At 39.5% G+C, this 19924-nt stretch overlaps 1 protein-coding gene across 1 annotated transcript in view; it reads right to left on the minus strand.

The window, feature by feature from the left end:
• Positions 1 to 948: 948 nt before the first annotated feature.
• Col25a1 (collagen type XXV alpha 1 chain) overlaps positions 949 to 19924 on the minus strand; it is a 373933-nt gene continuing 354957 nt past the window's right edge. The window contains exons 32-35 of the mRNA XM_035451853.1: positions 17299 to 17352; positions 14877 to 14930; positions 8966 to 9004; positions 949 to 5684 (exon numbers count right to left, since the gene is read on the minus strand). Of these exons, the coding sequence (XP_035307744.1) occupies positions 5682 to 5684; positions 8966 to 9004; positions 14877 to 14930; positions 17299 to 17352 (150 nt within the window). The 3' untranslated portion in view covers positions 949 to 5681. The remainder of the gene's footprint in view (positions 5685 to 8965; positions 9005 to 14876; positions 14931 to 17298; positions 17353 to 19924) is intronic.

Here is a 19924-nt window from a genome sequence, read left to right on the forward strand (position 1 = left end):
ATCTGAGATTTAGGAGTTACAACATAGACGTGCGGTGATGGGATAAGTGATTATCTCATGTATATTAGCAGAACGGGTGAGCGATGAGAAGCAGGCATGTCCAAAGCAACTGAGGTTTCCATCTAGTTTGCCTGGAAGGCAGGGGCAGCTGGCTCCATTTCCTAGGATTTGGTAGTTTGGAAGAAAAGCAGGGGTGAACTCAAATATAATGAATGCTTGTGGGGAGTCCAAGCAGATGTGGCTACTGTCAGGAGCCATTGTGGAGCTGGGAAGCGTTGACTCTCTCCCCATCCTGGAAACGAAGGAGTGCCTCCAGGGAGAGCAATTTCCAGGCAGGGCAGTACTAGAAAACGCAGATTAGAGCCCCGAGCGTGGACAGTCAGTGAGCAGGTGAGAGAGGAAGACCTAGCAGAGGGCAAGGAGAAAGAAAACATAGGTAGAGAGGACAGGAACATGATGACTTAGAGTGTTGATATGGGCAGCAACAAGAAGGGATACTGGAAGGGCTTTGGCGTTTGCAAATCACTGATGCCTTATGCAGGCATCAAGGCACAGGTCATGTGATATATTGGTATGCAGTGAAATGATGCACTATACTCTGGTGTGGTGGGGGAGAGGAACAGGTGACCCACTGTGAGGTAACTTACATCATCCAAACAGAGAATTCCAGAACAAACTGAATGGAGTGGAAGCATTACGTGACTTAGAAAACATTCATTAAAAAAAAAAAAAAATTACCACACCATAGTGAACGGTAGGCTTACAATAATGAAGAAAAGTAGACCAAAATTATTTGTCAACTGCTTCTAAATAAAAGGAAATAGGACAAAGTTCTCAGGAATATCATTAAAGCTTTATAACAATACAATTCATTATCATTGTTTGGGTTAATATTGTAATAATTACACACTTTTTACATTATGAAAATAAGTCATAAATAGTGTAAAAATAATTCCGAAGATCAACTTCTCACAAACTAGGAACCCTGAAAACAAGTTTTAAAAGTAAATTAAAAACAAATTAGAAAATGAACCCAAAGCAATTATCTCCAAATTGCAAATCAGAACCTTCACAGGCCCGTGAGTCAATAATGACAGTTGGGAAAATTACAGTTGAAATAAGAAATCAAACCGGGAAAGTTCAATCTTAGATATTTACACTACTGAGACAATAAGGTTTGCACCATATATACAGTGAAAAGATACAACACATTATTAGAATAACCAAGTACATGAGACTGGCCCATGAAACATTAAAAAAACCCCACAAGGTAATGCTTGCCATTTTTTCCCCCATTTCTCTCTTACTATGTATTTATGTGAATTTTTGGCAATATAAAAATAGCTGCACATAGAGATGAACTTTAAAATGTAAAAAATACAAATAAAAATATAATATTTCCAAAAGATAAATCAGATACATACATCTTTTTAAAAATGTCCACCCGAATGAAACATTTACAACACTGTGAAGGATTTCCACTCAAACGCCAACAATATGTGAGACACTGTTCGTGAACCCGACTCATTAACATTTCAGAGATAGGTCAGAATATCCACTTATTTTGAGAAATGCTGGTATTTTCTTTGTTGTCAAGAAATCAAGCATGGCAAGGTCCATCTTCCTGTCTCCAAGACGGTGTGCTAATCAGCAGAGTAGGCAGCTTATATATGTAAATATATCTTGGTAAAGAAAAAAGAAGCCATTACAATGTTTGTTACTATAAAAGTAACCAAAACCCTAAGTAAATCCACCAGCAATCTAAGTTAGAGAAGTATCTCTGGGTGAGAAGATGTGTTAAGAGAATAGAAGCGGGGACAGGGGACTTTTATATCCTAACACAGTTGGGCAGAAGTATAACTGGTCAAACACCAGTATCACAACTCCATCCAGTGAACCTTATGAGATAGTAGGGCTTTTTTTTTGGTAAAAATTATTAAGTTCTATGTTTCAGTGGCACTAAACATGAAAATAATCTAAATATCATAAAGAAAGGAAGGAAATCTAGGTTTCAGATGTCAGCATCTAAACTTCTCATAACCACTTTTGAGAAGATGCTGAACCACTATCAGAAAAATATAGTGTGTGTGTGTGGGGGGGCTAAATGTTAGTTTTAATGTTTTACTATCAATATTTTTAAAGAATTCTTGGAAAATAGGCACATTTCCTAAGTGACAAAAATACCAAGGACACTTTTCCCATAGGTGCAGAGTGGTAATCCGACCATTTCCTTAAGCTAGCAGATACATACATACATACACTAAGTACATGTATGCAAACTGCCCCACTAACAATCATATGCACAGAATAAATCCCAAACCAAGAACTTTCTATTGGTAGGAGTGGGAGACATTCCAATATTCTCCATAAAATAACAGCATAAAGAAAAGCCCTCCAAGGCTGCACTGGATAATGGAAAAGGAAAGCGGGGGTGGGGGGTGGGGGGGTGAGGAGATTCAGGCATTCTTATGTACCAGTACCCCACATGTCATATGTAGACTTCTCTAACCCTGGCTGCATCAAGCTTACCATATGTTTATAAGCTGAAAGGTGAGTGAACTCAAAAAAGAAGGTAAATGAAAACTGATAAAGGCATATGGTATATAAAAAGAACACAGAATAAGGGGGACCACAGAGCACTGTTTTACATTAGGAAAGGCTGGTCATTGAATTATGTTTACAACAGATTCTTGATCTTCAAAAATTAAACCACACACTAACAGCTTAGGAATGCCATTAAACAGAGAAACGAAGTTACCCACAGTAGAGGTCCACTATCCAGAGAGACAAAAAGGAAGGATATTTACCAGCAGCAACCAAGGCTAATGGAAAACCATGTAAAGTGACAACACAATAATGGCATCCTTTAGAGACATTTGCTGTCTCTGAAGTAAAACCTGACCTTGACATATTTCCAGTTGGTGTTCCATACCTTTTTTTTTAGTTCTCCTAAAGAAATCTTTATGCAAAACAATGCTATCTATAAACATATGTATCAACAATGACAATCCGGTATTGATTCCTTTGGAAATTATTCAGTTTGATGACAAAATGGATGATTAAAGATGTTTGAAAAGTCCAACGTTTATGGTTAACTCCTGGTAGTTAACCTAGCAATCCACTGAGCACAGATGACAGCCATCCTCCTGTTGTCTGTTCCGAGGAAGTACATGAAATAGAATTTTACACAGTCCTTTAAATGTGTCTTACGAGCAAAACCCCAGTGCACACACAGTCCGAGCAGTATTCTTTATAGGGGTATGTCCATTTTGTTAATGATGCTTTTATTGTTGAGCTAGTCTCATTCGAATCTCTCTAAATTTTAAATCATGATCCCTCTCAATACTCCTTTTTAATGGAGAAACAGAAAGGAAGGGAGGAGGAAATACAGTCACCAGATTGTCTTCAAGATTCTATAGTTGCTTTGTTTATTGTTCCTGAAGATAATGTGTAATCTTGAGCTCATTTTTGTCTCCCAAATGATTTAAGACAAATTCTTTCATGTATTGAGAAATATCTTACCCTAACCACATCATACAAGAAATCGTTAGAAAATACTCTCCACAAAAAACCCACTAATGCTAAATTGGCTTAGAAGTGTGGAATGTTGTTAGGAATATTACCAGATAGTCTGATCTAACATTTAAATTCTAATCTCAGAAATGACATAAGGAAAAAAAGATGACATCATTTTGTATGATTGAGCATTTGGTTACATGCTATGAAAGACATCTTAAGATCTGTTTTGAAATTGCATCTTCATTGTTGTAATCCTAAAAATGCAAGAATTTCCCCTCTGGTGGTGAAAATCCAAGCACCAAACTAGAAATGTTCCCATTAAAAATGACATTTAATCACCGAAGGAAATAAAATGCTCTAATGGGCTACTAGAATCACCACTTGCACAGATGGAGCTTTTCCCAGGCAACCCTTCCACTTAAAATAAATCATTTCAAAACATGCCACAAACTTGGCAAAGAAATGCCCAGTCAGTCTGCGTAGGTATGTTTTTATCAAGTTAGTGAAAACTAAGATTCTCTCTCTGGCAACTGTATTCCAGGGCTTTCTGAGATCTCAGATTTGGTCTGTGTATAAAACAAAACTTAGAAATGTAAAAACAAAACTGGATAAATAAACATCAATATAGGAAAAACATAGAAGAAGCAAGTTCATGCTATCAAAATGTGATAAAAATCTTTACAATAACTGACAGGTAAATTTGTCAATGTAAATCAAAAAGTAGTGAAAAATGCTTAATCTTTATACTTCATAATAATTAAGCAAAATAAAAAATGAAGTCTCCCCATAATCTCTCCAATTATTTCAACCAAAACAAAAAAGGAGACGTTAAAAGGTTATTTTTACCATAATGGATTCAAATTATTATGATTTGAAAACTTATCTTAAAAAGTATTCTTTAAAAACCTACGAGACCCAAACTGAAGCAAATAGTTTGTTCCTTGACTAAGAAAATAAAAAGTGTGAGAAAGAATGGAAACTACATTTTGTTTCTAGAACTTGTAGAAAAAAATGTTTCTTGTGGGTCAACCCCAGAAGGGAGAGAGGGATGCTTTCTGACCACCTTTGGTAAAGTTTGCACTAACTCCCCTGCATTTGTAGCACAGCTTATTCTGTTTGACCCTTCTTGGGACAAGTTCTCTCTTCAGCAACCTGAGCTCTGATGGGATGGTGTCTGCACCCTTCAATCTGCTCAAACAGGGGCTTCCTTTCCAAGGCTCTGCTGTCTCCAAAACACTGCTGCGTAATTACTGCTGACATTTCCCCAAAGCACCCAGATCAACATCCGTGGGAAGTCAGTTCTTCTAGAAAAACAATTCCTGCTTCTCTTGGTGTTCGTGGCTATAAACCTCCTTCCAACTTGGTCACAGGAAAGACAGTGCAGGAAGCGGAACCGGTCCTCTTCAGGCGTCTTCACTGCCAAGCACAGCCCGAGGAAAACAAGTGGCAGTAATCGGCTCAACCTTTTGGTATTTCAACCAAGGTTGTCAAAGGAGCCCACATTGTTAGGAGCTGTGGATCTGCAGTCAGGACTGCAACTCCCTCAAAATATAAGACCAACTGTGTGTGTGCTCTCCATCAACTTATCTCTTTTTGGCAATAAGCCACGGTGTAACCCCCTTGAGATGACAAAAGGAACAAAGGTTCAGATGTAGTCAAAGAACTTCTGAGGCAGCATGCAAGCGTCTGCATTTGCACAAGCAGGGTTGGCACAAGGTCATGCTGTTTTTAGTTAGTTTCAGTAGGTGGTGTGGGCGTGAATGAATGCTACTAGGGAATGTGTGCTACATGGTCAAAGCTTTGAGATCATATTTGGTCACAATTTCATGTAAACTATTTCATGGCACTTTTGGTCCATGCAATTAGCAAGCCCCAAATAAGAAAATAGTGAGAGCAATCGTTCTTTATCACTGATGTCCATATAAATACATATGTCCACATAAAATAGAGATAGCGATCCCTATTTCCCGCAGGCTCCTCACTTCCGTAAACTGTCTAATTGCAGATGTGAGAAATGATGGATGTCTGCACTACCGTGAACAGGGAGAAACAGTGCAGTGAGCAGATTCCACACTTGCAGAATCTGCAATTCAGTTTTTCAACTATAAATATAAAAGGTGGACCATTATATACACAACTTCATGCTTGGAAGGTTAGATTCATCACTGCAGAAAAACAGACAACAAAAAGCACACGTGGAGTTAGTGGTTCTTTGATAACAATTCCAAATTAACATTTACTTTACAAACACTGGAAGAACCTTGTAGTCTTTCCCCCCTCAAGTCAGCAAGCTAATTTGATCATTTGGTGTTTCCCATATCATAGTTTTTAAAAGTCCAGTCTATCATAGTTCACATCTTAGTTTCAACCCACATTTTTCCACTGCCAACCTAGAACTTTATGATAAGTGATTGTATTAGTCACTTTGCTGGGAAAGCAGAAAACTGATTTTATTACAGGTATGCTTTCATTAGTATACACAATATCTTCAGGCATTACAACACAACCTAATAACGGCCAAAAGGTCCAAGCTCAAAGGCAGTATTAACCAACAGTTTCCTGCATATAACGCATGTGCCTTTCCTATTCCTATAACTAGCCTTGCCCAGAAAGCAGCTGGCAAGGTAAACCTGCCCACTTCCAGTTTTCATGCAGCGTGACAGTTCCACAGTGACAAAGAAATTCCCTCAATCTTTGGTTCCTCATTTAGGAGAGCCATCGTTATGAAGGTCCTTCCAGAACCACCTCAACTCTGAGACTAAGAAGCAGTTTTCATTGTGCTATTAGCTTATAGAGCAGATCTTAGAGACTTCTGCTGGATTTGTTTTGTTTTTGAGACAGGGTTTCACTGTGTAGCTCTGGCTGGCCTCGAACTCACAGAGCTCTGCCTGCCTTCTGGGTGCTGAGACTAAAGGCTTATGTCTGGAGCTTGCTAGCTTGCTTGCTTGCTTCCTTCCTCTATCCTTTAGTTTTACTCAAAGAAAAATCAATGAGGAAAGTAAAATCCAGAAGAGAGTAGGACAATGGATGCCTCTGGAACATCGTCCACAGGTAACTAGTTCAGAGTCCCCAGTCAATGATTTCATTAAAAACACTTTTTTTTCTCCTTTTTCCAAGAAAAACTGCATGAGAATGAATCTGTCAATATCCTATCACAGAGGATCTATATATAGTTGATAGTGATCGATAGATGTTTTCTTAACAGTCTGGCCACTGTTGAGGTGTCCATACTCCTGTGAACAGTCCTTTATCTTTGTTTCTCTAAGGAGCGTAATGGAATTCATTAGACCATCACAATGGCAGGGGGACTAGTTGGAAAGGAAATCAGTGGGAGTGGGAAAGAGACAGGAGAAGGTAATGGGTGAGTGAATATGATCAAATATATTATATACATGTATGAAAATGTCATAATGGACCCATTATGTATAATTAGCATATGCTAATAAAATATGGAAATTCCACAAATGTGTTTATACTGGTTAGCCTAAATAAAATAGGACTAACCAAAAGCCACCTACCTGATTTATTGATAACATTTCAATAAAATTATTTGAATATTTGAGATCTCTAAATTGGCTATCTAGGAAATCTGAGAAAATGTCATTTTTCTAATTATTTCATTGATATTGGGAGAGGGGAGATGTTGATTGGAGTTCATGTGTGTTGTGTGGAGATAATAACTAAGCAATACCAAAGCTTTATAATTGGGTTATTTTTCTTTGTAGAAGGGGCTAGACTCACAAGACTCTTAATTTTAGGTGAATATTTATATGAACAATTCTGATTCTATCACACTATTTGTGTTACTATCAGGTTTTCATTTCAGGGGCTAACAGGATGAAAAGCCCTCTGCTCATTGTCATTATGTATGTCTTTATGAAATGATTTAGAAGTTCCCGAGACCCAAAGTGATTCCAAGCGCTGAGTGGTGTCACAGTGTGGAGGAAATGAACTGTTAGCATCTCTAGGTGCAGTGTGCTAATGACTAGCTTTAAAAAAAAATCACTATCTTATCGAATTACAGGGGAGAGGTTAGAGAGCAAATGGCCATCCCTGCACAGGATGGTATTACAATGTCTGTGCATGGCAGGTAAGCCGGCAAGAGGCTAGTTTTACCAGGTGAGGGGAGAATCTGATGAGCGTCTCTATATCCAGAGACCCTCTTGACCGAAGATACAGCTGAGTTAATTACTTGATAGGCCTAAAGGGGAGCCTGGGATGCTAATAAATAAATGATGCTGTTATGAGAGAAGGCTTTTCTGTCCCCAGCTAAGTGTGTGAAGCTAGTTGAGAAAGCAAATTACATAAGATTTCCTGATGGTTGAGTTGCTGACTTGAGAAGCAACCAAGAATCCAGTGTCTCCTCAAGTTTCCACACTCTGGCTTACATAGTTTATTCTAATTTTGCCAATGAAGCATGGCTGGCTACAGTTACTGGATAAGCTACAAAGTATCGGAGATAAAATTTCAAAACTATCAAAGCAACCTGGATGCTTCCCTTATCACATTGCTATTTCTAGGCATTTCTTTGCCCTCTGGTAACCTGCACACTGGGCTTATACCATTACCATGTAAAGAGTCTGCACTCCCTGGGCAGTGCAGAATGCACACAGCTCTGTCTTCCTGTTGGAAACACTACTGCAATTACTTCCTGCTGCTTCTCCTTCCTAGCCCTGTTACCTTCCAACTTGCTGCTCTTGGAAGTTTCTTCATGTTTTCAATTTATATTACTTGTGTAGACCACTGTATGGATTAACCGAAACAATCAATATCCCTGTATGACAGGACATAACATACATCCCCTTGTGCACAGAAGGCTTTCTGAGTAGAGCCTTCTGTACTGAATGCATCCACAGTGACTGTGGGCAGTCATGTGATGAGGATTAAGCAAACCGAGATAAAGGATAGTGGTATAAACCTAAGCAGACACTACTAAATAAATCAAGAGATTACTGATAAGTGTTACATTTATATTTTCTGCTTTCTCAGTTGTGTGACTAATATTGACAGGGTTCTACCATATATCTGCATATTTGCCAATGCAACAGATATACAGGGAAAAATCACAATTAAAAATAATTTTTAAATAGTAGGAGGAGAGAGTTCATTGGCAAAGAGCCCAACAACCTCACCAGACATATTGCGCCTTTCCATCGCAAACAGATTTTGAGGTTCTAAATGATAATTTGTCAAGAACTGTTTTTGCTCATTGGTTTAGGAGGAAATTAGTAATAAATATAGTCATTTAAAGATTTCCCAGAGCTCGAATATTTGCTTTGAAATACCCAAACAGTTTCCAAGGACGTCAAATGTAAAAGGTCTGTTCTGCAATGGAAAGGGCCCGGTCAAGATTAGGGTTTCTTCTTAGGAAAAAAAAAAAAAAAAAAAAAAAAAAAAAAAAAAAAAAAAAAAAAAAAAAAAAAAAGAAGCCATAAGGCCTACCTACCTTTTGCCAGCAGCCAGGCATGGGTAATCCATCAGGTCCCTGGTTTTGAAGGGAAGAAAAGAATTCCTTAGGCTCCTCGTAATGATTAGATATAAGTCTACATGCTCAGAGACCTCAAAAATATTTCTATCAGGTGGCTTCAGTCATAGGCATCTTATACTAAGTAGTGATTCATGATATTTTACCTAGCGTTAGCTAAAATGAAGGTAATTAAAATGTTTTCCAGACTGAGCACACATCTAGAAAATATGCAAATACAGAAGAAGCTATGTCTAATTTTGAAATGAAATTTACAAAGCAGAGTTGCCTCATGCTCTGCTCACAATACATCTTTAGATTTTACATCTGCACACTTCATGGTACCTCTTAATGTCACTAAAACATCTTGCAGGTGTCTTTGCTAAATTAACCAGTTTCATCTCCTTGTGGTCACTACGGACTATGGTTCGTGGCAATGGTAATCAAAGGCAAACCATTTCTATCTGAAGTTTATAGCTCGCAGTATGCTAGTGTTGCCCACTTTCTTATAGTGTAAGTGGATATTACAAAATATACTCATTTGAAACATGGCAGTCTATCTATATATTAGAGTATGTGCCATCCAGTGTTCACTGGGACTTCTGTTTAAATCTACAGAAGTTGGTTAACATTCCGAATGAAGATTTCTAAATACTACAAAATATATCTTAGGATGTAAGCATCTTCAGATACAAATGAGATTGGAAGGTGTGATACAGTTGAAGGCATGCATTTTCCCCCAATGAATGGACTTAGAGAGTGTGACTTATCAACACCAAGCAAACAAAAGACAGAGTACTCCATATTAATATTTGCTAACTATAACAACCAACTGAATAAGATTGTTCTATACACATGATCTCTTAAAAGACTCACAAAATATACATTTACCTTTAATGAATCATGCTTATAACTGGAGAATCACATAAGGCCATGCAGACCAAATGGAACACGATAAAAAGCTTTATCTATACTCCATAAACTATAATCACACTGCCTACTTAATTGTAAAAAAATAAATCTAGCTTTATAACATATTTGGGAGAAATTGGTAATGCCAGATTGGTACAAGGGAAAGGATCAGCCAGTAGACTTTTAGATTTTAGTATAAGGAGGATTTTGAGTTCATGCCAATGGAGGAGGGAGTTTGTTCTATTTTAGGAAAGTGAGTTTTAAAAGGAGAGACCATTATGCTGGAAAGGTTACGTGACAGAGAAGACGGTTTAGGCTGCAGACAGTTGTCATCTTGAGATGTGCAGGGCCATTGCTTTCTTTCCTATGGTCTCTTAATAGCATTGCTTCGAATTGGTTAACCCTTGACGAAGTAGCTTTGTTATGTAGGTTTGGCCTTATTGATGGCCTGAGAAAACTAATGAGAGATACAAAAATACCTTTGTTTCTTTTAGAGGAAAGGAAAAAGTATAAGTAGGGTGAAAGCCCAAAGTTCTGGTCTACCACTGCCTTTTCATCATGTGTTTTTTTCTAACTTACAGGTAATCTCTGAATATTTATTGGATAAATTAATATTACAAAGAACATAGAGATGGACACGTCAGTAGTGAGAACAATGTTAGATGATTAATTGGTATTTGTTGAGAACACATGTTTTCTCTCTCCTCTCTGCAGAGTCCAGAGAGGAGCCTGGTCATGCACATGCATGTAGTATGTTTATCATGTAAAGCTTGCTCCAGAAAGAAGCGCTTTACACTGATACAGACAAACACATGGTAAATAAAGGAACGGCATGCAGGATGGTAGGAAAGAGAAATACTGTACCAATTGGCAAGGGGCATCCAGCCCATCCAGGCCAGGCTGGCCTGGCTCCCCCTTTTCCCCCTTAACGCCACGGAATCCCTGTTTGTAAAGATTAACTCATAACGTTACCAATCCAAGAATTCATTGAAAGCAAAAATCTGCTAAAGAAACAACTAGAAGAAAAAGCTGGGAGAGGAACAATTTAGAAGGGATAGTAACATGCAGAGAAGTTGCACATTATTGTGACCAGGCCTTGTCAGGAGACCATAGCCTCCTCTTTGGAGGGAAATGGAATGGTATGCTATAGTCAGGCTTGAGACCACCAGCACAGCTTGAGAATTTAGAACTAGAGTAGGGAGGAATGGCCAGCCACGTGTATACGGAGCACACACTTCTGAGCACCCGTCTGCAGGCCCATGTAGCCGGCCCTCATGGGAACCTGCTGTTACTGGTCCCTCTGGCCTGCTCCTCTCCCATCTCAACCCTCACACAAAACATCTGGAGACAGTTGCACAAGTTAGACATACCAACGGGCAGGGTGCATCTAATCCAGGAGCGCCCTGTTCTCCTTTCTCCCCTTTAGGCCCCTTTTTGCCTTTCTTTCCCTTTTCCCCCTGTGAATACAAGGGTTTAAATAAAAGACAGATTTTATTTGGAGGGGTGTAGAATAAAAATAATTCAAGATATGGCTTAGCCGGGAATAGTCTGGAAGGACATTTACCACTGTTTTCTGATATAGAGGAGACATGATGCTATTAAAAAAACAAACTTACTTTAACTGCCATGGTGACAATGGATTCTGGCAGCAGGATTTATCATCTATTTATTTATTTACTTATTTATGACATTCAACAAGAAGAAAGAAGGAGACCAAACGGCTGAGGCATCACAAAGGTAGATCAGTGTTGACCACCACAATATTGGGAGTCAATTGTGAATTAGGGATTTGTGGAGCAGGCCTGGCAAAGATGGTGGGTACCCATGGTGCTGAGGCCAGTCAGTAGCAGGTGGACTGGGGTAATAGATACTACACCCAATCTTTCAACCTGCCTTTCCCCGCTTCTCATTCTTTAACATACAATGGCTGCACAGACTCAGAGAGGCAATGGCTTTCGTCTCTCCCGGGATATTCAAAGATACTGTATTTTGCAGCTCTCAGTAAAAATATTCGGGTATTAAAATGCTCTTCCATTGTGTTTCACTTTTTTCTCCCCAGCAAAAATAAAAGTGAATACTTGACTTAATGAGTTAGACAAAAGCTTCAGGTGCTGATACTCGGTGGCCATGCCAACTGGAGAAACCAACGTCTAAAAACCTAGACGGTCTTCTTCAATCTCTTGTTGACCTTGTATCAGTTATTCCCAATGGTAAATGAGTTTCCAGCTCAGTGCTGTGGGTAGGAAAAGCAGTCTGGGCTCATTAAAATGAGGTAGGAAGGATAATTGCACAGTGGGAATGTAGCTGTGGAAATTAGTATTTGGGAATCAAGGTCAAGGTTCTGGGACGTCTGCATGGATCATAGGGATGGAGGAATTAAGGAAAGGAGGCAAAAGGAGGGGAAGGAAGGAATGCACCCCAGCTGTTTTACATTAACATACACATCTGCAAACTTAAAGTCAGGGAGTCGGTGCTGTGCAGAATGCAAAAGATGATACATAGATACACACTTAAACGAGAGCATTCTGCAGTCTGGATGGCAGTTACAATAAAACTGAACAGTCTTTGAAGCAAATGGCATGAATATTCAAAGAGACACAACAGAACAACAGACACCACAGACATGTATGAGACACTCATTCAAATTAGTGCATTCATTCTGACAGCATGAGCCGAAGCTCCTCCTCGTTCATCTCCAGTGCGCCAAAGACATTGCAGCACAAGGCTTGGAATCAAAACCACTTGGGCTTCTTGAATATGGGGGAAAGAAATTCTGTGTGGCTTTGTGGTGCTCGACTGAAGACAAAGATGTGACAGGGAGGGTGAAGAAAAAGCAGCTATGACAGAAGTAAGTGGGTGATGCATTCGGGAGTAAGCACTCATTCATGAAGACTCAGTACCCCTCCCTCAGCAAGTAGCTTCCATGCCATGACATAAACTGAGACATTTTGGGTGTGCTATGCTCTCCATGAAGGCATGGATCTATCTTTGAGTAGGTCTAACGGAGACCAGGTGTGTGGGTTGTTAAGTGGAATTCATTATTTGATCGGCAAATGGGTTTAACTACTCAAATCCAGTGATAGGCAATGCTTTTTTTTTTTGTTAAAATTTAAGTGAACGGCAAGATTTATGGAAAATAGATTAAAATAATATGTCAATGTTATTAATCAACATCATGTTGTAAAATAGTGATTATCTATGTACCACAAAGTTATCTCTCATTGTGTGTATGAACAGTTGAAATGTGGTAATTGTCAATTTTTACTTCTTGTATCCAAGAAAAATGTACACAAAGTGTTCAGCATTCAGAATCTAATTTTCCTGAATATGTCTTCTAATCGTGGAAATATTTTCATATTGGCAATTAACATTTTTCTGAAGCTGGGTTTGTGAGTTTGTGCTTTTATAAGCTACATGGATGGGAATTTCTCTTCTCTCCTCCACACTCCTCCTCTCCTTTGCAAAGTTGGCAAACAAACTCAGGGCTCTGTGGGTGAATGTAATGACTCCACCACCACCGAGCCAATATTGGGAATTTCTAACTTCTTCAAAGATCATAAAATTGAGTACCATGTGATACTTTTTTCTTGAGTAAGATTTTAGATTCATAAGCCCACTAGGTAAATATAAAATAAGTGAACATAGCCTTCAAGACAGTTTGCCTTGTGTTCTTGCACAAAGCTGATCTCAAACCACATAAAACCTGAAGTCAGGATTTACAACGTGGAAAAGAACTTTTTATGGCATACTTTTCCATTTTTTTGTGAAGTGGGGTAATGATAGCAAACCCACCTCAGGGGGGTGGTGTGAGGATTTCAGGGTTTATCTTGTGTACAGCCCTTGGGGAAAGCAATACACAGGTACCCAACATATGGGATGCTTCGATGGCGCTGCTTTGGGATGGATGACAACTGTATAGGCTCTCTCCGAAGAGAGGCTGACTAACTCAGTTCTTAAAACAGATGCAGTGGCCTTCAAACCCTTTCTTTGGCATACCCCCTTTGGTTTTGCATTACAACAGGGAAGAGTTTCACTGGTCAAGAGAATTTGCTGGGTTTTCAAAACACTGTATCAGGGCATGAATTAATCTAAGGAGGAGAGCTGGTTTAAATTGGAATCATGATGTAGATATTCAATTACTTGAAGATTTTTGTTATTGACTTTTTGTTTGCTTCATCCAATATAAACACTTACTTGATTTACTACTGGATGAGAGAGAGAGAAAAGGAGAGAGAGAGAGAGAGAGAGAGAGAGAGAGAGAGAGAGAGAGAGAGAGAGAGAGAACAGAACTAAAGAGAAATGGAAAAAGTGATATTTAAAATGTATAATTCAAACTTTTCTTTTAGTCATAAAATCATGTTGCTTGATATCTGCCCCTATAACCTATGTAGCTGATTGATGGTCCCAAGAAATCTTCAATACCAAGCCATAAAATAGCAAATGTTTTCATTCAAAAGCCTACAACTATTGGCTTTACAGTTATCATAGTAGCCTCTGCACAGTGGGCATACTGAGGTCTGTCTGTCACAATGTTTCTTTTCTACCCCTGAATTTAAAAAATCAAAATGTAGCAAGCACCAGTTTCTCTCTTAGGAATATCATAATGGTAAATGAGATCCTGGTCTGTGGGTGAGATGGGCTTGGCCAAAATACCGTTCAGATTTGTGCACTGATTTTACTTTTGTGAAAAAAGTTTTCAATTCCCCCAGACATTCCATTTAAAACAAATTGGTGTCAGGAAGTTGAAAGACTGTAGCTTTGATTCCCAGGGGTTAGAATCCTATCCTGGATAGTGCTCTCATTTCTAGCTGTGTAGCCTTCTTTAGTCCTCTTTGAAGACCTGATTCCTTAGATTAGCCATCTGTATGTTTTTGGAGCACAGGACCAAGACAGAAAAGGTAAATGATGGAATCACACAGGTTCAGCTGCAGTGCAGACAGTGCTAGCAGAAACACACAAGGTGCATTCTGGGAGAAGTCACCTTTTCTCCCTTTTCTCCCAGGTCACCCTTCTCGCCTCGAGGACCAGGGAAGCCCTAGGGGATAAAAAGTAAACTCAAGTTATCTATTGGTGTAATTATGGTAAAATCACACCACAGTTCATTGGTCTGAACTCAGTTATAAAAACGGACATGCCAATCTTTAAACCTACAAAGAGCCCATAGCACTTTGAAACAGCACTTTTTCACTTTTTTTTTTTAACCATTTTAATGAGCTATGCATAACAGGGTTCTTGCCTTTTTTTTTTCTTCTAGAAAATGCAGGAGAAGGAACACAAGAATATTAATTTGAATCCTGGCACATTTACTAACTTGTGTGGGTTTGAGTTAATCACTTACCTCTGTCCTTTAGTCCCTCCACTATAAAATAAAGTTAATGACTGTCACACAGCTGTTGTGGATGTTAAATGATATGGTGGATACAAAGTGACAGAAAGATGCCTACACATAGCAGGTGCTCAATAAAAAGCAGCTTTGGTAACTTCATTACTCACATAATACCGGACAAGCTGTGACAGTCTGTATTTACATAATATAAAAGTTGTATTTCTATTACATAAAATACAATATTTTAGCACAAGAGAAAATGTACATAGAAACTTAATGCAAAAACCCCACTGCATAAACAGCTTTGACAAAACACCATTCCCCAAGGGCAGCACATGAGAGGCAGACTGATTGGATACATAGTTATTTTTTCCAAGACTGGGTCGTGCTGATGCTGAGGATTCTTAATTTAGGAAAGGATTTTGAAGTACCACTATTCAGTGTCTGTTACTAATTTCATATTCTTTATCTTATGCAAATATAGTGTATTTCATATTGCTGTCTATGTGCACAGTATGTGTATATATATGTACATATATGTATACATGGTGTATGTGTGTGTATAATGCATGCACAGACAAAATATTCTGTATTCTTGGTGTTCCCTGATGATGGAGACCATTGACTATGTCAATTATAACTGAAGGATGCTCGCTGTGCAGATTACTTACATCAAGACCAGGCTCTCCATCTTTGCCCTGCCAAAGAACCATAGTAGCTACATTAGTGTTCCTAAGTTTCACCAATAGGTTCTTGTTTAAGGCTGCTCTGGGCATGCAACATTAGTATTAAAAAGGCTATGCTAGAAATGTGCAAAAGGCTTCTTGATTAGTCAAATTGCTTTTAATCAAGTGAGGGGACTGTTAGTTGAAGTTATGGGGCATGAGGGATTTAAATTCTTTACTGGGTTAAATAGATAAGGTTGCTCAAATTCTATGCTTGCTCTCTGACTTAGCAGCTCAGTAAGGAAGTGCAAAACAAAACAAAACAAAAGTTGAGTTAAAAAACACACCAGCACTAACAAAAGAAGTAGATCAATGCTCCTGTAGTTTGACAACCCAGTTAGCTGTTCAATTAATGGAGAACCTTAAACCTGTTTATTACTGAATATCACTTGAATTTGGCTAGACAATCATCTTGAATATAACGAGTGTGAACATCCCAACTTCAAAAGCTGCTTTACAGTGAGCTTTGTAGAAGAGAATTTCCCCAGAGGGTTGGTCTCAGACTGATTATACAAGATGGCAACTTTACTCCAGCGTGGTGGTAATGCTGAGCAGATTATGTTCTGTCCAAGGTTCCCCCCAGCTACGCTTGTCCCATTAAGTACACTCTGACAGCTACTCCAAAGTGTGAATCTCTTTAAGCACTGAAATGATTGTGAATGAAGATTGCTATCTGAGTTCATAAAAAGCCTGTGGAAAGCACCAACCAGTTAAGAACCTAAGTGCAACACATGCCACTTTGAGTCCTAACCCTACACAACTAACTGGAACCATGTCTGTACAAACCTGTGGCCTCAGTTTGGTTCTGCATAGTTCAGAATTTTAGAAGACAGAACACTGCCAACCTTCTATGTTCTGGCAATCATCTGTCCTCTCAGGAATTCAGACAGGTAAGAAACACCGTCATCACGAATAGCAATTCAATTTGCATCATAATTTTCACTTGCAAGAGAATTTTTTTTTTTGCTAATAATCTATGAGAATAGACAAGGAATGAAGGTTGTTCTAACTGAAATGCTCACATCCAAATGGTATGTGTGACCCTTCAAGGGAGTGCCAGTTATGGGTGTCCAATCAGATGGCATGGGAAGGGTGCCATCTGATAGGCAGAACCCTGCTTTCCAGATAGTACTCTTTAGCCCTCATCTCTGATCTTCAATCTCATGACATGCTTGTGGGTGTCTCTATGTACAGAGACCGCTTGAGACTGAGTCTAACCTGCCTGCACTACAGAGTTCTCTGTACTGTGACTATTCATTGAGATTAGTATGCCCACTAGGGAAGGGTTAGACATATCAGTGGCAGGTCACAGAAGCATGCTGATGGTGGTGATCACGTGACAGTGAACTCACAGGCAGCCCATAGGGCCCTCTGGGTCCAGGCTCCCCCACAGTTCCTTTCTCTCCCTGAAATGAAAAAGCAGAAAGTTCCAGTCATACATGACCCTTACATTCCCACATGGCTCATACAGAAAGCCGCCACCTAAGTGTTCTATCAGAGCGCCAATGATTCATACTCCTTTAAGGTTGGAGTGACAGCCATCCACTATGGCAGATTTTATTAGCTGACTGTTGACAGGACAGGAAGAAGCTGCCACTGCCCAGGTGTGCTAAAGGACTCCTATGTGTAGAAAGCTCTACTTGGGTGGAAAGCCAGGTTTCTCTGAGAAGTCTATCCACAGAGGCATGGGATAGGTTTTTCCTTCTCTGTTCTCAAGGTTTTCATGTGAACAGATATTACTAGCATTTTTCTTTGAAATTCAGGGGGTTGGTGAAGTCACTCCACACTGTCAGCAGAGACACATAGAATAAATGAGATCACTAGAGATGAGTATCATTAAGAATCTGAACTTTTCTTATCACTTTATATTTGCTAATAATGAAACAGCAGTGGTATTCAGGCCAGTGGTGAGGTTGTCAATAAATTAGATTTAAAATTGAATTATACTTCTAGATCTTTTTGGTGGTAAAACCCCTAGAACTTCAGGAATTTGCTAAATCCTTCTGTGCTTGGGTTTACCAGTCATGATAAAATAGTGATAAATATTCCATGAAAATTGTCCTGAAGATTAAATGTGATAGTAATACATGACATTATACAGTGCTAATAATTGATGTCACAAGTGCTAGCAATTAGAGGTCAGATTTTGAATGGAAAGGGCTTTAAGGTGCACTGATTTAAAATTGATTTCTTTCAGATAGACTTGAAGTGTTATTTATGAGTTTTAAAGTGTGTGTGTGTGTATGTGTGTTCATGTGCATGAGTTACTGGTATGTTGGGAGTGGGGTTTAGAGGCAGGGTCACAGGAGCAAGCTAACTGGACAGTGGACCGGGCCTAGTCTCAATATCACCATAGAACTTCCTACCTCTCGGCCATTCTTCCACTGACAACCTTGGCTTGGTTTGTTTTTAAAAGGAACACACTGTGGCTTATCTACATGGGGTAAGCGGTTACTGCAGCACTTGTCTGCATGATTTCTCTTCCAGACTAGCCTGCTGCTTGTATCAGAGCACCATGAGCCAGTGCTGGCCAAGTAGGTCCTGGGAACACTCAGCTGCAAGCTCCATGAAAGGTTGTTCCCAATAAGATTATCTCCCTTGGGGGGGGAGTTCTGTCATTGGTACAAGCCTCCCTGAGTGACCCCTGGACTGGCAGCTAGGATTTTGTCTGGGTGAAAGCAAAGACTACACTCCTCCAGCTTTTTGGTTATATGAAACATTTCTTTCTTGTTCAAGCCACATGGAATTTGGATCTTTTCCTCAGCACCAGAGCACCAACCCTAGCAGATGCAGCTTGGATACTCTCAGAAATGAAATTTAAACCCAGTGATTTGAATGTGTAGTGCTATTTTTTCCTGTTCTAAAGAACCTTTGGCCTTCTTGACCCTCTCAAATTTAAAACAGTACAGTGTTCTAAGGCCAGGGGAAGAAATCAGTATTTGAAACAAAACCACTAGCAGGCTTTCAGCTTTGGAGGGAAGACCCTAAGTGAAAGTGGCTTGAAGGAGAAAGTGTTTTGTTTGATGTAACAACTCAAAGGAGGGCTCTAGGCATGGCTTCAAGTACCCTGTCTTTACCCAGATGAAGAACTCAGTGGAAGGCAAGGATCATGGGGGGGGGGGAGGCTGCACACTAATGTGTCAGTCATGTATGGAGAAAACTTGCATGTGAAATGCTTCATTTCCTTTAGGCTGGCTGAATTTCATCCAGGCTCTTTCATTTGTGTATCAGTACCAGGGACTTGTTCTAGAATGCCTGGCCTTGCCCATGCTTTCTGCTTTAAAACCAGAACATCTGCAGGAGCCTCCAGATGGCACCTCCACTAACTGTGAGAGTCACACTCCGGTCTGGCACTCTGCACCGAGGGCACTTGCAGCCTACTGACTGACACATGGTCTAGTTTGAGGAGACACAAGTGTAGCACTTCACACTGCATGCACCTGGCTTCAGCTATGCCTTCAAAAATTCTTAGAGGCTTCATTTGCTCTTCTGCTTAATTCTGCACCAGTGCTGAGACCTGATACCCTTGAGACACTGTTGAGCCATCGGAAGTAGCAGCTGATTCACCAAACAGCAAACCCTCTTGAGCCCCAGGGCACTTTGCCAACAGACTGCCTGAGCTTTGCTGCTCCAATTTTAGGATGGACTGAATTTCTTCATCCAGTGCTTGGAAACGAATCTTCACTGGCAGCAGGATGTTCTTTGCTTTGAAGTATTTTTAATGAAGCTGATTATCAGAAGTTGTTGGCTTGATCTTAGAAATAACAATAATATATTCTTAAGGATTCACCTCCTTTGGGAACTCTTCTTGGATAAAGCCTGTCCTCACTGGGGTCTAGGCAATATATTTGTATTGACTTTGGTCTTATTTTCTGGCTATATTTTTTGCATAGATTTCTTCTTTGCAATATAAACTCCTCTAGATTAATGAAGATGGATGCTTTCTTTCTCAGCCCTAAAGGGGATGTCTCCATCAAA

The sequence above is a fragment of the Cricetulus griseus genome (assembly GCF_003668045.3).
Source record: "Cricetulus griseus strain 17A/GY chromosome 1 unlocalized genomic scaffold, alternate assembly CriGri-PICRH-1.0 chr1_0, whole genome shotgun sequence".
Lineage (NCBI taxonomy): Eukaryota > Metazoa > Chordata > Mammalia > Rodentia > Cricetidae > Cricetulus > Cricetulus griseus.